The sequence below is a fragment of the Rhineura floridana genome, chromosome 2, assembly GCF_030035675.1.
Source record: "Rhineura floridana isolate rRhiFlo1 chromosome 2, rRhiFlo1.hap2, whole genome shotgun sequence".
Lineage (NCBI taxonomy): Eukaryota > Metazoa > Chordata > Lepidosauria > Squamata > Rhineuridae > Rhineura > Rhineura floridana.
The window spans coordinates 157,521,987-157,536,309 of NC_084481.1; the positions used below are offsets into that span (position 1 = coordinate 157,521,987).

Below are 14,323 nucleotides of genomic sequence, written 5' to 3' on the forward strand. Positions count from 1 at the left end.
GGTGGTCCTGGGCCCTACAGGACTATCAAGTGGACTTCCAGTTCATCAAAGGCAAGGACAATGTACTGGCCGATGGACTTTCCAGGCAAGTGGCTGGGACTGCAGTGACGTGACCAGACGGAGGAACAAAGAAAGACATTTTCCCCATAGAGACTTGTTATATTGTTAACGCGACGTATAAATCCTGGAACAGGAATAATACTCTGCCGTTGTTTTAAGGGGGGGGAATGTGATGATCCTGTATTAGTGTAAATAGGGTAAGTGCTGTTTGTTTAGAAGATACATGGTAAGTGGAGTGAAAGAGGAAGGGGGAGTGAATGGGCAGTAGAATGCTGGATGATTGGCTGGATGTTTAAAATGGCTGACAGTATAAAAGGAAGAATGTCAGGTAAATCTGGGTGGATGTGAGGTGGATGTGGTGTGGATGTTGGTGGACGTTGGTGGACTTGAGAGGGTTGTTTTGGTGGGTTTTGAGAGGAGAGGGTGGAGTTCGGATTAATACTAAGACCAGTACCTCAGGAATAGATGTAACCATGTGCTTAAGTGCCTTTTAAAGAAATCTTGTTATCTCTTATATAATAAAATACTTATTTGGTTTACCAAAGGCCTGATCCTTGGCTGGGGTTTCACAGACCAGAAGGGAGGGTGAGGTAAATACCAAGGCTGAAGAGTGACAAATGGTGGCAGCGGGGGAAGAATAACACCACAAGTATTCAGAGCAAACCAGAATTATAAGCAGTCTGAGTAAATCAAAGGGATTGGGACAGCTTTAGCACTCAGTCACAGAGGTAACCAGATAGAGAGACTCAGGCAGAGTCTCTGGGACTACTGGTTATAGGACATGACTGGTGGTGCTGCCTAGCAGGGGGATCTGTTGAGATCTGTGCTAGAGCGGGGAGAGAAACCATAAGAAAGGACAGTCCGGACTGGTGGAGTCCCTGGTGGTGCCTAGAGACAGGCAGTAACCACGAGCAGGTAGGAACCTGACAGGGAGACCCAGGGAAGGGCGTCACAAAGAACAGTAAGTAACAAAGTAAAAACAGGGTGATGTCCAATTAAGTCATTGTGTGAGCAGGACTACTTTCCTTCATTAACTTCTCCCTCTCCTTCCCCACATACCCCGTTCCCCCAATTTGCTCTGGATTTTCTTCTCACCCCCACCCTCTGAAGTTCTGTTATGTGAAGGGCAGTAGTTCCACTCAGACCATGACTACATGAGATGCAACTCATAAATAGAAAACAAGTAAAAACATCAATCAAAACAACCAGTTAATGCAAGAATAGCTTATTTGCATGTCAGTTTATAAGTGAAAGGCTTGGCTAAATAAAAATGTCCGCCTGCCAGTGGAAGGTCATTGGAGTTGTCAGCTAGCTCTCTTCACAAGGAGTTCCAGAGCCTGCAAGTAGCCAATGAAAATGCCCTCTTAGGTTACTTCTGAATGTGCTTCAGATGTTGGCTGGGCAGAAAGAAGGACCTCTCCCAAGGATTTTAAAACCAAGCAGGCTTGTATGGAAGAATGCAGTCTTTCAGATAACCCGGTTCCAAGTTGTGGAGAGCTTTATAAATCATAACCAGTACTTTCAGGTGTGCCCAGAAATGGACCAATAGCTAGTGAAGCTGTTGTAACTTGGAGGTTTCAAGATCCCTATAAGTGGCCCCGGTGAATAGTCTAACTGCAGCATTCTGACACACTTCAAAGGCAGCCCCACATAGAGTGCAATACAGTAGACCAATCAAGATGTAACTAAGGATGTGTCACCATGGTAGATCTAATATTTCCAGGAATGGACACACTAGCCTTACTTAGCTGTGCAAAAACATTCTAGGCCACCACTGAAGCATGGGCATCAGGACTGTAACCAGGACTACACCAAAATTGTGAATCTGAGCCTTCAAGGGGAATGGAACCCCATCCAAGACAGATTGAACCTTTACACTTTCACCTGCCTTGTGACTGACTTGGAGCACCTCTGTCTTGTCTGGATTAAGCTTCATTCTGCTTGCCCTCATCCAGTCCATTACTGACATCAGATGCCGATTCAAACACTGAACAGCTTCACTTATGCTTTATGGCAACTGATGCTGTCATTCTTTGCTTTCAGCAAAGGGGGGGAGAAAAGAAAAATGATACTAAGTAAGCAATCCTTAATTCCTTGGAAGAATGGCTGAGGGGCTGTTGGATCCTACCGAGTGGGAGGTTGCCAGCCAGAGAAAGACATCTGCTAGCAGAGGGCTTTTTGTTGCGACAGCAGAAAGCTCTGCCACCATTGCTCCTCAGACAGTAAGGCATGCTGGGGCAGATCAGGGGACGCCTTGGATTCTTTATTTATTTATTATTTGATTTATATCCCATCCTTCCCGCAGGAGCCCCAAAGCCCTCATAGGACACAAAGCCTTCCTGTTCCCACAACAATCCTTTGACAAGGGAGAAAACTATGTCAGCCCTAGGGCTGGTGTAGCTACTTCCCATCCCAATGAATCCAGTGGAAAGGAAAATTTAGTAAATGGTCAACCAGATACCCAAAAGGGGCAGGGAGAGGAAAAAGCTGCTCTGTGACCTGCACTGGCTGGCTTGAATGTGGTGTTTCCTTTGCTGCGGACTTGGCAGACTCTTTCATTCACCTCCTGACCTTATTACGAATGCTCTGTAAGGCTGCAGTTCCATATCCATTTATCTGGGAATAAATCTCATGAATGTACTGGAGAAAGGGTTAATGTCCTGGTTCAGAGCACTTTACCTACCTTTAAAACACATTCCAAGCACATTCCCCACTGAAGAATCCTTGGAATTGTAGTTTAAGGGTAGTTTAAGGGTGCTGGGAGTTGTACCTCTGTGAGGGATAAACTATAGTTCCTAGTATTCTTGGGGGGGGTACTTTAATGGTATGGGGTGAATGCAGCCTATTCTAAAGGAAAAAATCTAGTTTCCTAAAATTACTTCCCTGTTTAGTGCAAGTAAAATGCCAGTCTGTTTCGAGAAAGAGATTTTAAGTCTGATATAGAAATGCAGTTTTCAGTCTGTAATAGAAGTTATAGCTATGTTGATCCCAGATCAGAGGCAAAATTGGTGACATCCCAGGCTCATGAGGCTGCCATCTAGGTGAGGCTAAGCAGGCCTGGGCCTAGTCAGTGCCTGGATAGGACACCTCTTGGGAACCCCTGAACACTGACTTGAGTTCCATGAAGGAAGAAAGGTGGAATATAAAGGTACTAAGAAAATAATAATATAGTATTGGTGAGAATTTGTGCAAAGAGGGAAGCTTGAAATGTCACATTACACATACTGTTTTCCTCCATTTTAAGGTACTTTAAAAATGTATCTTTTTGCTACAGACTAAAAAGTTCAAAGTTCATTGACTATATCCCCGCTCCCCCCACCCCCGGTCCTTTTCATTGATTTACCAGAATGGCCCCTGAGAAGCAGTCAAAGGGCAAGAAACATCAGAAATCATGTGAGTGTCCATCAGAAAAAGAGGCAAAATCAACTGGGAAAAGGAAACGAGATTATAGAGAACTGGAAAATGAGCCACAAGCAAAGAAACTACTTGTGAAAAAATCCTCCAACCTTCTGGAGAAAATTGGTAATGTCCTCAAACACAATACTTTTCTCTTATATCACTTTGTAACTTAATTTTGTTGGTATTGTTTGGTCCTGTAAACATTCTGATGGCAGTTATGGTTAACAGACTGTCCAGCATGGGTAAATGTAAGTTGTCCTCTTGATATATTGTTCCTCACTCCCCGCCTTGAAGGAAGGTATCTCAGGCCAATTCATATGTGTAATTTTTCCTGCATGCCTGTTATTACTCTCTAGGAAAAAATAAAATGTATGAAACAGCTCTAACTTCAGGGTGTTTATTTGTGTTCATCTTAACTAACAAAGAAAACTTAATCTGCTCCCCCATGATAAAACTAGGAGAATTTTAAAAGATTGTTTTGTACAGAAATGTGGTGCAGAAATCAAGGTTATTATTGTATGATGTGGAGCTGCTCAGTGTAAGACCTTTTGGGGTAAAATTTTCATAATACTTAATTTGGCCCTGTAAGCCTCATTATGTCAGCTGGTATAGCACAGTGGGGAGGAGAACCTGGCTGGGAGTCCAGTCTGTGAGTTCAAATCCCCGCTCATGTCTCCTGGGTGTCAAGGGCCAGCTAAAGATCACCCCCACAGTGAGTGGCTCAGGGGTTACATGCCCTGCCACCTGTGCAGCCTTGGAGCAAGCTGCATAGTCCCAAGGAGCCCAGTTGCCCCCCAGCTGGCAGTTGCAGTTAAGGAAGGGGCTGGCATGTGCAGCTGTGGCAATCTGAGCAGGCCCTAGCCAGCTGGGGAGGACTAGCCTCAGAGGGAGGCAATGGTAAACCCCCTCTGAATACCTCTTACCATGAAAATCCTCTTCATAGGGTAGCCTAGCCATAAGTCGGGATCGACTAGAAGGCAGTCCATTTCCATTTTTCAAGCCTCATTATATTTCAAAAATACCATGTTTTATTGAATTGAATTCCTGCTATTTGGAATTTACCACTGGGCCCTGAGTCATGTGTCATCTAGGGTCAGCAAAATGGATGGTGCTTCAATGTGGAAGGAGACGTCGTTGCTTTCCATGCAACACTGGATTAATGATTTGTACACCCTCTCCTTATTTGAACTTTTCCATGTCTCCCCCTACCTATTTTAACTCTCCACTTAGTTTTTGTTTGAATGTTATATTATTTGTATTGTTCAAAAAACTGCTTTTAAAAAAAGCTTTGTACAACCCAAAAAGGTCATAGAATAAAAAGTCTTAAAGAAATAATGATATAAGTGGGTCTGAATATATCTTTGTGTTAAAAGTCTTTTGACATTTGGCATGTGTGAATAGTAAAGATAAGACAAGAACTGTAAAAGTACCAGCACATATGAAAGCTCATATTTGAGGCCCAAATTATATGTGACAATAGTTTGATTGCATCTTTTAACATCTGGGTTTGCTCCACTCTTGTGGAGGTCTGATTGGAAGGGCCAATGGTGTGTGTGATGTTAAAACCTTCCCAGGCTCTTATCTCCATAGACTCTCTCTCTAGATCAGCCTTTCCCAACTAGTGGGCCACCAGATGTTGTTGGACCACAACTTCCATCAGCCTCAGCCAGCATTGCCAATGGTCAGGAAAGATGGGAATTGTGGTCCAACAACATCTAGTGGCCCACTAGTTGGGAAAGGCTGCTCTAGATGCTCTCTTTCACAGTTAGGCTCCACTGTTGACAATGTCCTACCTATATGGATGGGGAAGACATATATTTAAAGCAACAGGTATGCTGTTGTCACATAGAGACTTAAAATCAATGGGAATTTTGCTGTTACTTGAATGGGGGTTGCTTCCTTAATATTTTCCTCTTTTGGTTGACTTAGGAAATACTTTTGTTTTAGTGAGGACCCTTCCTTGCACATTTATGCTTAAGAGTTTCATTTCATCTGCTTCTACCTCATCTGACATTAAGAGATTGTATCCCTTTGCTTTGGGGATGACTAGACGTGCCATGGATAGGGCTAAATAAATGTGTCGGTGATACAGATGTTTCTGGTGATTAAACACAAAATGTAGAACTAATATTCAAAAACAAATCCGAGGCGGAGTTGCTCAGCAAAATTCTGCCTGTACAACAGTGTTTTTAGGCTTTTCCATGAAGAGTCAGCGGGCTTGTTTGTTGAGAACAGACTGCCAGTAGCTCTGTGCTTTGTATGTAAACTATAGAACAAACCTGGAACGTTCTGTTTCAAGCAGAAACTCCGGGGGGAGTGGCTGGGGTTTATGTTCTCATGCTTTTGGAAGTCTCAGGAATATTGTTTTTCCCTCTAATCTGGGCCAATATTTATTTTCTGCCACCGTGGTTTAAGAATGGCAGGAATATAGGAAGCTGCCTTATATTGAGTTAGACCAATTGGTCCATCTAACTCAGCACTGTCTACACTGACTGGCAGTGGCTGTCCAGGGTTTCAGACAGGAGTCTCTCCCAGCCCTACCTGGAGATGCTGGGGATTGAACCTGGAACCTTCTGCATGCAACACAGATGCTCCACCACTGAGTCATGGCCCTTCCCCCCCTTTTGCCTAGGAAGAAAGATAAAGATGATCTTCCCCATTACTTTACTTTTTATCTGTTTAAGTTCTTGGTAGAGCTACATTGATTGTTAACCTATTTCCATTTGTAATGCGTATAGAGAGGGGGCAAAATACAGTCTCCAAAAAACACATTCATATTTTTTCAAGCCTGTTGCAGCCATTGTTTCTTCTTGGCTTCTTCAAAGCTACTGCTTTGACACCATATTTTTCTGATTAGGCAGGTCTTCTTTTTCCTTCCTGGAGTGATCTTAGCTAATCAGAAGTAAAATGATGAAGATGATGATGTCACATTGTCAAGTTGAAGATTAATTACTCAATGATCTGAAGATCTTACTGCTCTTTCTGCCTTTGAATGTATAACTTCTAATTGTCAATATCCGTTGGATATCTATTTAGACATATGGACTGTTTATATTCATATATATGTTTAAATTATGACTGATGGATTATTCTTATTGTTAATCTGAGTTGATGTTTTTTCTTTCTGTTATATTTTCAATAAAAATAATTTTTAAAGGTTGGGGATTTATTTTAGACTGTGAATTTGGTAGAGTATCTAGCTTTTTGCTTACTATCTGGCTGAACACCTGCATTCTTTACAGTTTCTATTCATATCTAAGCACACTGTTTGCATGTAGAATTGTCACATACTGCATAGAAGAATTGAGGACAAAAGGGTAAAGGTTATCTTATTATTAATGGTTTGACCCATGCTTATATTCCCTCCTCCATAGAATGCATAATGCAGCTACTTGTAGATTTTTAATATAAGGCTGACACATTTTTACTTCTTCTCTCTGCTTTATAAAGAACCTATGTGTTCCAATTAGTGCCAGAAGAAGATCTGAATGACTAATGGCTTTTCTGTTTTCAAAAGTGGAGCAGCCCTGCTTCTTCGTTCCTGTAGCTCCTGATGCAACCTGAAATATCTTTGTGCTAGGCATGGCCTAACTTAATTAAGTATTTCCATTTTAAGACTATTAGAAACTGGGAATGGGGACTTTGTCATCATGCCTAGCATAGTTTTCTCACTACCTCCTGCTTTTTTGGGTTTTTTTTGTAACATCCAGCCAGCTTGAAGAGTATGATGAACTCAAAAACTTGCAATCCACTCAGTATTATAAACCCACCTACATCCATCTACAGTAGTGGTAGCCAATGTGGTGCCTGCTAGATGTTGTAGACTACAATTCCCATCTTCCTTGACCATTGGCCATGCTGGCTCGAGCTTATGGGAGTTGTAGTCCATAATTTCTAGAGGGCATCATGTTGGCTACCCTTAATCTACAGGGTGCCTGCATACTTAACCTGAGAGTAAGATTTATTGAACTCAGTGGAGTAGTTTGCATGTAATTGTTTAGCATTTGCCCAAGCTGGAATGACTCCAACCAAAACTTGGGCTTGTGCACTCCCTACCTTCTTCCACGTGTCCAGCAGGAGACTTCAGAAGTGTCTGTTTTGCTTTCACAAAATCCTGGCTTGATATCACAGTTAAAGCAGAGGTTGTAATTTAGAACGCACCCTGATTTGTTGAACAAGCCAACCTCATAACCCTTGGTTTGAAGTATTTTGTTATGAAACTGGCTAGTTTGTTTTAACCATGTTTTCTGGTTTGTTGTACCTGGCTCCAATTGATGGACCTTGTGGGTCTAATTCTTTTACTAGAATCTGAAGTCTGTTGGTCCTAAGTGAGCACATAGATAGTAAGATTACTTTTGTTGTTGTCTGGCAGGAAAAACTTTCTGTGGCTCCATTATCAGAAACACTGGAGTGTTTCTCCATCAGCGAGAGATGCAGAAGAACATTGTCCATTATGTGTATCAGAACATGCTGGGTGGTGCTATTGGGACACAGCTCAGAAAGGTAAGTGTTTTTGTGTACTATCTGGCTGAACACCTGGGTTCCTTAAAGTTTCTATTCATACCTAAACACACTCTTTATTTGTAGAAGTGTCACATACTACATGGGAGAGTGGAGGAGAAATGGGTAAAAGTTATCTTATTATTAATTGTTTGACCCATGTTTATGTTTCTCCATAGAATGCATAATGCAGCTACTTGCAGATTTTTCCTTTTTTTAACCATGTAGCTGCATAATTCTTTGGGTGCATTTGCTGATAATGTTGAATGATGGTAGAACTAGAATGAACCTCAGCAAGACTGAATGATCCAGAGTAAGGCATCAGGCTTGCACACTTTCCTCTATTCTCCTCCTCCTCTGCAATTTTTTCCCAGCCATGCAGGAGGAGGAGAGAGGAAGGGGGAGTGTACACATGCAATGCTTTGCTCAGGCTCATTCAGACTCTCACATATGTAGCACTAAGGCCATGTTTACATGCAAGGCTATCTGTGCAATCTTTCTTTGCTCCACCTCATCAAATTTAAGCCTCATTCTGGTTTTTACATACTGTCATTTCTTTGCACTCTTGCCCGCTGTGCTGTCTCCTGCATATGTCACATCACAAATAATTGCTTATTTGTCATGTTGCTCACCTTCTCACCATATTCTCCATATTCCTTGTCATGATAATAGTATTATTTCCTCCTGCTGTCCTGTGATGTCCACAGGGAATGAGCTGATTGCTTTTTCTCCTAGTTTATGAATTAATACCTTCATGTAAAATATTGTACTTAATTAAATGAATGAATGAATGAATCTTTATTTTTACCCCGCCCTTTTTCCAAAGCTGGAACTCAGGGCGGCTTACAGATAAAAACTACATATGGTTAAAAGCATACAAAAATATACAATTAAAATACAATTAAACTATTCACGACATTAAAACCATGAAGCATACACCTAAAATACAAAAAAACAATTTAAAATAATACAGGTAAAACCATGGGACAATACAACCGATCTTATAGAGTCCTATCTTAAATACCTTCTATACTAATCAAAACAAAAATTTGGAGTGACATCAGTTAATACACAATTTGAGCCCGTGGTGGCCTTACTGGTACAAACCACACAAAATATGTTGGCCGGTGTATCTTTTCTCTATTTTTTTTAACTGAAAGTAGCCTGTATCTTTTACTCCGGTAAGAGAAAAGCTGCTGGGGAGTGGAAAAACAAGCAGAAGTGAAGGATTAAACATTTCCTCCCCCAGCTATTCCTTTGCTGAAGCTTGTAGCATCTGGCTACTTTTTATTTTTAAAAAATGTTTGTTTTAAAAAAATGCATGCGGATGCATGTAACCTAGCTTGGCTTTACTCATACAGATGGTTGGAAGAGTGGCACAGACCGTGGAGTGCTAGGGCTTGGATCTCACTCTCTCATTGTCTTTGCAACAGTGTCTCCAAGTGCCTTTTGTACGTTCTCTCTACTCATACCGCCTGTTCCGAACAGCGAGTCCTTTTGACAGGAGAATTACATGTTTGGAATGGCATCCAGCACACCCCAGCACAGTTGCTGTGGGCTCCAAAAGTGGAGACATTATTCTTTGGGACTACGAAGTGCTTAATAAAGCCTGCTTCATAAAAGGGGTAAGTCATTATGAAGACTGAATGCCGTATCAGTGCATGCTGTGTGTTAGAGCAGTATGTGGTGCCCAGCAACGGATTGATGATGAGGGCTTAAAGTCAGAACTCAGTTGCACTAGAGAAATCTGCATTTTAGTTTCCCTGCTTTCCAAGCATGGGGATGATCTAGCTATGGAAGGATATATTTGAGTTAGGTAACTAATACTCTAAAATGGAAAATCTTAAGCTAAGTATATGGATAATCTTTTTTAAAAAACTCTTTACTTCACCTTCATGCTTTGTTAGATGAGGGAGCAATGTATTGAATGAAAAGAAGAAAGTCCCTGCAACTGAAGTAATATTTTTCATTGGACTTGTGACTTTTCTGCATTGATAAAAGCCTCTTGGCAAAATATACTTGTATTTGTCTGTGGATTGAAATTTATATTTTCTAGAGGCTGAGGAAACCAAGAGGAAGAGAATAGGTTCCTTGAGAATTCTAAGCCTCCTTTGAGAATATTATACTGCTATAATTTGGATTTGTGTTGAAGCAAGGAGTGTTTATACTATTGTCTTAGACGTATGAAAGAAAAGCTCACAAGAATAAGCATAAAAATAATACTTCAGGCACAAACATTACATTGGACTTTCATTTTCACCCTTATCAAAGAAAAATAAGGGGAAAAATAGTGGCAACCATGGAAGTTCCAGAGCTCCCAACCTTTTGTCTATCGCCTCCATCTTGCATTTTATCTTCCCAAGTCCTCACAAGAAAGTAATCATTAATGCAACCCCTAAACTGAGCCCCCAAACTCTATTCTGCCCCTCTCTCTATTGGAACATTACTTGTCTCCAGCCTTATCCTTTATCCCCTTCCTGGCTTCCACCTCCGCATGTGCAAAACAAGATGCATCTGTGTACAGAAGACCATAAAAATGCACTACAAGACAACTTGAGTTCCCCACGCTACTCTCAAAATAGCTAGTATCCTTTGGTTATGTCCTTTAGCAACCACTCACAGAGCCTCATACTTATAAAGTGGTTGAGCAGGTGACTTTCAGTAGTTCAGCTGATGGTGCAGTGGTGGACAGCAAGGTGGGACTGTGCTTCTTCCCTGACCCCACTCTGGCCAGCTGGTGGGCTGAGGGAGCAGTGAGGTCGATGTGGTGCATACATGTAGGCGGAACAAATCCTGTGCTCCTCTTGGCACCTTTGCACCTCACAGATCTTGCTGCGACTCGCTCCTTCCACTCTTCATGCTGGTATGCAGCAGCAACTCAGCTGGAAGGGCGTCAGGTTAGCAGCACAGCAATACTGCTCTGTTTGCTACTGTCATGGTGGCGATCGTGACAAGAAACTGGGCCAAACTGCCCAAGATATAGATAGTGCCTGGGGCTTTGCAGGCTCACTCTTTAGCATGGCAGTTATTTAACAGGCGTGGTATTGGCCAGAGGAGCTGGCAATCTTTTCCCTATGAGGATATTTGCACAGCCTGGTTGCTGTCACAATAAGATGAATGTTGCCTTTTACTGATGTTGATGAGATAATAAGAGGGATTTTCCTCCTTCCTCATCTCTGAGTGGTTTTCTGTTTTTATTCATCCCCTTAATTATAGATGGGAGCTGGAGGAGCCATCACAGGAATGAAGTTTAACCCTTTTAATCCTAGTGAGCTATACACATCATCAATTGCTGGAACTACTGCCCTGCAGGATTTTAATGGAAATACAATCCGGGTCTTCACCAGTACCGATGACTGGGAGTAAGATGTGATACAGTTTTTTCCACCTGTGACTGCTTCTGGTATTAGACAGCAACAAAGCATAGGAAGTAGTGTAGTTTTGGTGTGGGTTCCTCCCTCATCCCCGTCCTGCTAGAGTTATTCACTCAGAACTTGAATAATTTTATTATTCCTGAATTGCTATTTTTTTGTTTTAATATACTCTACCTTTTATCCCTAGAAAAAAGCCTTTGAGGAAGCTTCCATAAGTAAAAAACAAGATGGGGGAAAACAGTTTACAATTTGAGAAACAGATATCATAAAACAACAGAAAAGAACTGTATATCTTAGCTTGAAAAAATAGTCACATAAGCTGGCCTGAGATTCTCCCCTTGGCAAAGACATCTGTTCCCAAATATATATCAGACTGAATTTAACGCTGACACAACCTTAAATTTACTGGGACTGTCTCTATATATGACATTCACCATGATAACATACTGTAACAAATAGACAGAAGCAGAGAAATAACAGAACAAATTAGTGTTGGGAATGGAGTAGGGGATTGATAGCTTTGGAACTTCCCTGGGCATGTGACAGGGGAGTGAGTAGGAACTGTTTAATGGCATTCCAAAACTTGTGAATTATGTTTACAAATAAAATGCATACATTCAGCATTAGAATTTACATTTATTCTGGGCGCTAGTGATGACGATTTTGGGCAAACACAAAAAAAGAGCTTTGTAGCACCTTAAAAGTCATTAATAGGTGCGTCTGATGAAGTGGGTTCTTTTCACAAAAGTTTATGCTACAATAAATCTATTTGTGGCATCTGACTGTGTATTTGCTTTAACAGATTAACATTGTTACTCCCAGGATTATGAGAAATACTGTAACAATGTATCCCACTGTAGCTTATTGTTGTGTTTTTCTTTTATTAAAAATAATAAAATACATATTTCATAGAAATAGTCTGTCATTGAGAAGGAACATCTCACATCTGAATGTAGTAACAGTTGTTGAGTAGATCTATTGAACTTTCAATTGGTTTCTAAAGTTTGATTCTAAAGGCCGAGGCTTTGATCCAAAATGATTGTAGAGGTGGCAGCTATCTGTAGTGGTCACAGCAACTTTCTTTGCACCTGTTGGACTTCCATGGGTACTTCATATGATATAACTTTTTCTGATGATGATATTAATACCAGTTTGGGGGAAAACGCATGAAGAAACCTCTCTGTGTTAAACTGAATATAAGATTGGTTGTGTGAGTGTTTTATTTTCCTCCCAGTTCATGTATCAGGAAACTGATCCTGAACCTGATTCTCATAGTAATTATCTGAAGCATATACCAGAAGCCAAAAAGACACATGGTTGGATATCTTCATGTAATATTTTTACACATCTCTATAGATGGAAGTATTTGTGTCAAGAAATGAATTTTAACATACAGACTTCTTGTGTGAAGGCTTCACATTTTGACCCAATAAAGTTAGAGTTTGATGGAATGAGATTCATTTTCCTCTCTGCTTTGCAATCTCCATATTTTTCTCCAAAAAGATTTGGAGAAATCTGGGAAACACCATATACCGTGTATTGAAGGCAGCTGCAGAGAAACTGTTAATGAAGACCTTCCTAGGAAGATAAATTGGACAGTGTGAGTGCAGGGGTCCCAGAGTCTCAAGATGGAATGTTGTTCAATTTGTTCTTCCCCTTTCAGTTGTGTCTAGGCAGATCAAGGTGCCACATCCACATTCTTCAGTCAGAACAAAAGGAAGCTTGGTGCAACTGGAGGGAACTTTTTAATATGTGGAAGGTTGATCCTAAAGGCACAGAACATATCTGTGTTTTCTATACATAATTGGGGGTGTTTAGTGCAACACTTACTTAAATGTGGAGGATGTGTGTCATAACTTGAGATTTTTAATTCTATATGCTGTCCTTGGAAGTACTCTAGTCCTGCATATGTTTGCTGTTTGTTTAAATGGGGCTAGGAATGTTGAAAAGAGAGCAACAAGTCAATGCAAATAGTTGCACAGGAAGGAGCTGGTAAGTCCAGTCCACCAGGACAGGAATGGTCTAGTGTTTCCCTTTCAGGATTTTTAATTATTCAGTGTTTTTCAAAAGGATATAGGATAGCTCTCCTATATTCCTATTCTGAAAGGAATCTGTATGCAAACATCTGAGAAGTTAACTGCCCAGTATGTAGCTAAGACTGGGCAAGGTTCAGGGCTAACTAATCCAGTATTAAATAGATAGGTGTGAATTCATCTAGAGGCTTTATGAACTCAGTGGATCTCTGGCAGGATGTGCTGACAGCCTGTTCCAATTTTCCCCAGTAACTTGGGTGTATTCCTCTCTTCCCATCTATGTTCCAAAAAGGCCTAGGAGATTCTCTTGGAGGCATGAAATTCAACCCATTTGTGGTGGCAAATCTTTATGTGGCATTGGGGATGGCATACTTAGTCTATAGTACCTTGAGGGTCAAGTAGGCAAATGATCTGCACCGCAATCTGGCCATGAATTCCATGATGTCTGATGAGTGAGAAGGGCAGTGTCATTTTTCAGTTCATAAATATCCTTTAATCTTTTGAATGTGCCAGGAACAGACTCTTGCCTTTTGTTTGGGTTGTTTCCCTGGGCATAAATAGGTGGTAATGTTTCTGTTTTAGAATCTTAACTGATCACACGGAGGGCCATTGGAATCTGGTTGTTGTTTGCAGCCTGGCAAATGGAAGCAGTTCAGAATTTTTGCAGGTATGAGCATTAGAGTGGTGGTGTACTTGAAGTGGTTTTGGGTAGATACGTGAAGGTATGGGAAAAAACTGGAAAAATTAGGAAAAACCTGGATTTCTCCCAGTTTTCCTCCTGTTTTCCCATTGGGGGGACAGAAAAAAAGGGAAAAATAGAAAAAACAGTTCCCCTCCCCACTTTTTCTGTTTTGTTCCAGGTCTTCACATCTCTAGTGTTGGGGAAGAGAGTATTAGAATCCTAGAAATCCCTTTTCCGTTAGGCATATAGCAATGCAATGTAACACATTTAATTAA

At 41.0% G+C, this 14,323-nt stretch overlaps 1 protein-coding gene across 4 annotated transcripts in view; it reads left to right on the forward strand.

Moving 5' to 3' along the window:
* The window catches only part of DDB2 (damage specific DNA binding protein 2), a 41,774-nt gene that overhangs the window by 10,703 nt on the left and 16,748 nt on the right, over nucleotides 1-14,323 (forward strand). For all 4 annotated transcript variants that reach the window (XM_061610940.1, XM_061610938.1, XM_061610941.1 and 1 more), the window contains exons 2-5: nucleotides 3,407-3,582; nucleotides 7,832-7,962; nucleotides 9,393-9,584; nucleotides 11,176-11,321. In XM_061610940.1, the coding sequence (XP_061466924.1) occupies nucleotides 3,408-3,582; nucleotides 7,832-7,962; nucleotides 9,393-9,584; nucleotides 11,176-11,321 (644 nt within the window). In that variant the 5' untranslated portion in view covers nucleotide 3,407. The remainder of the gene's footprint in view (nucleotides 1-3,406; nucleotides 3,583-7,831; nucleotides 7,963-9,392; nucleotides 9,585-11,175; nucleotides 11,322-14,323) is intronic.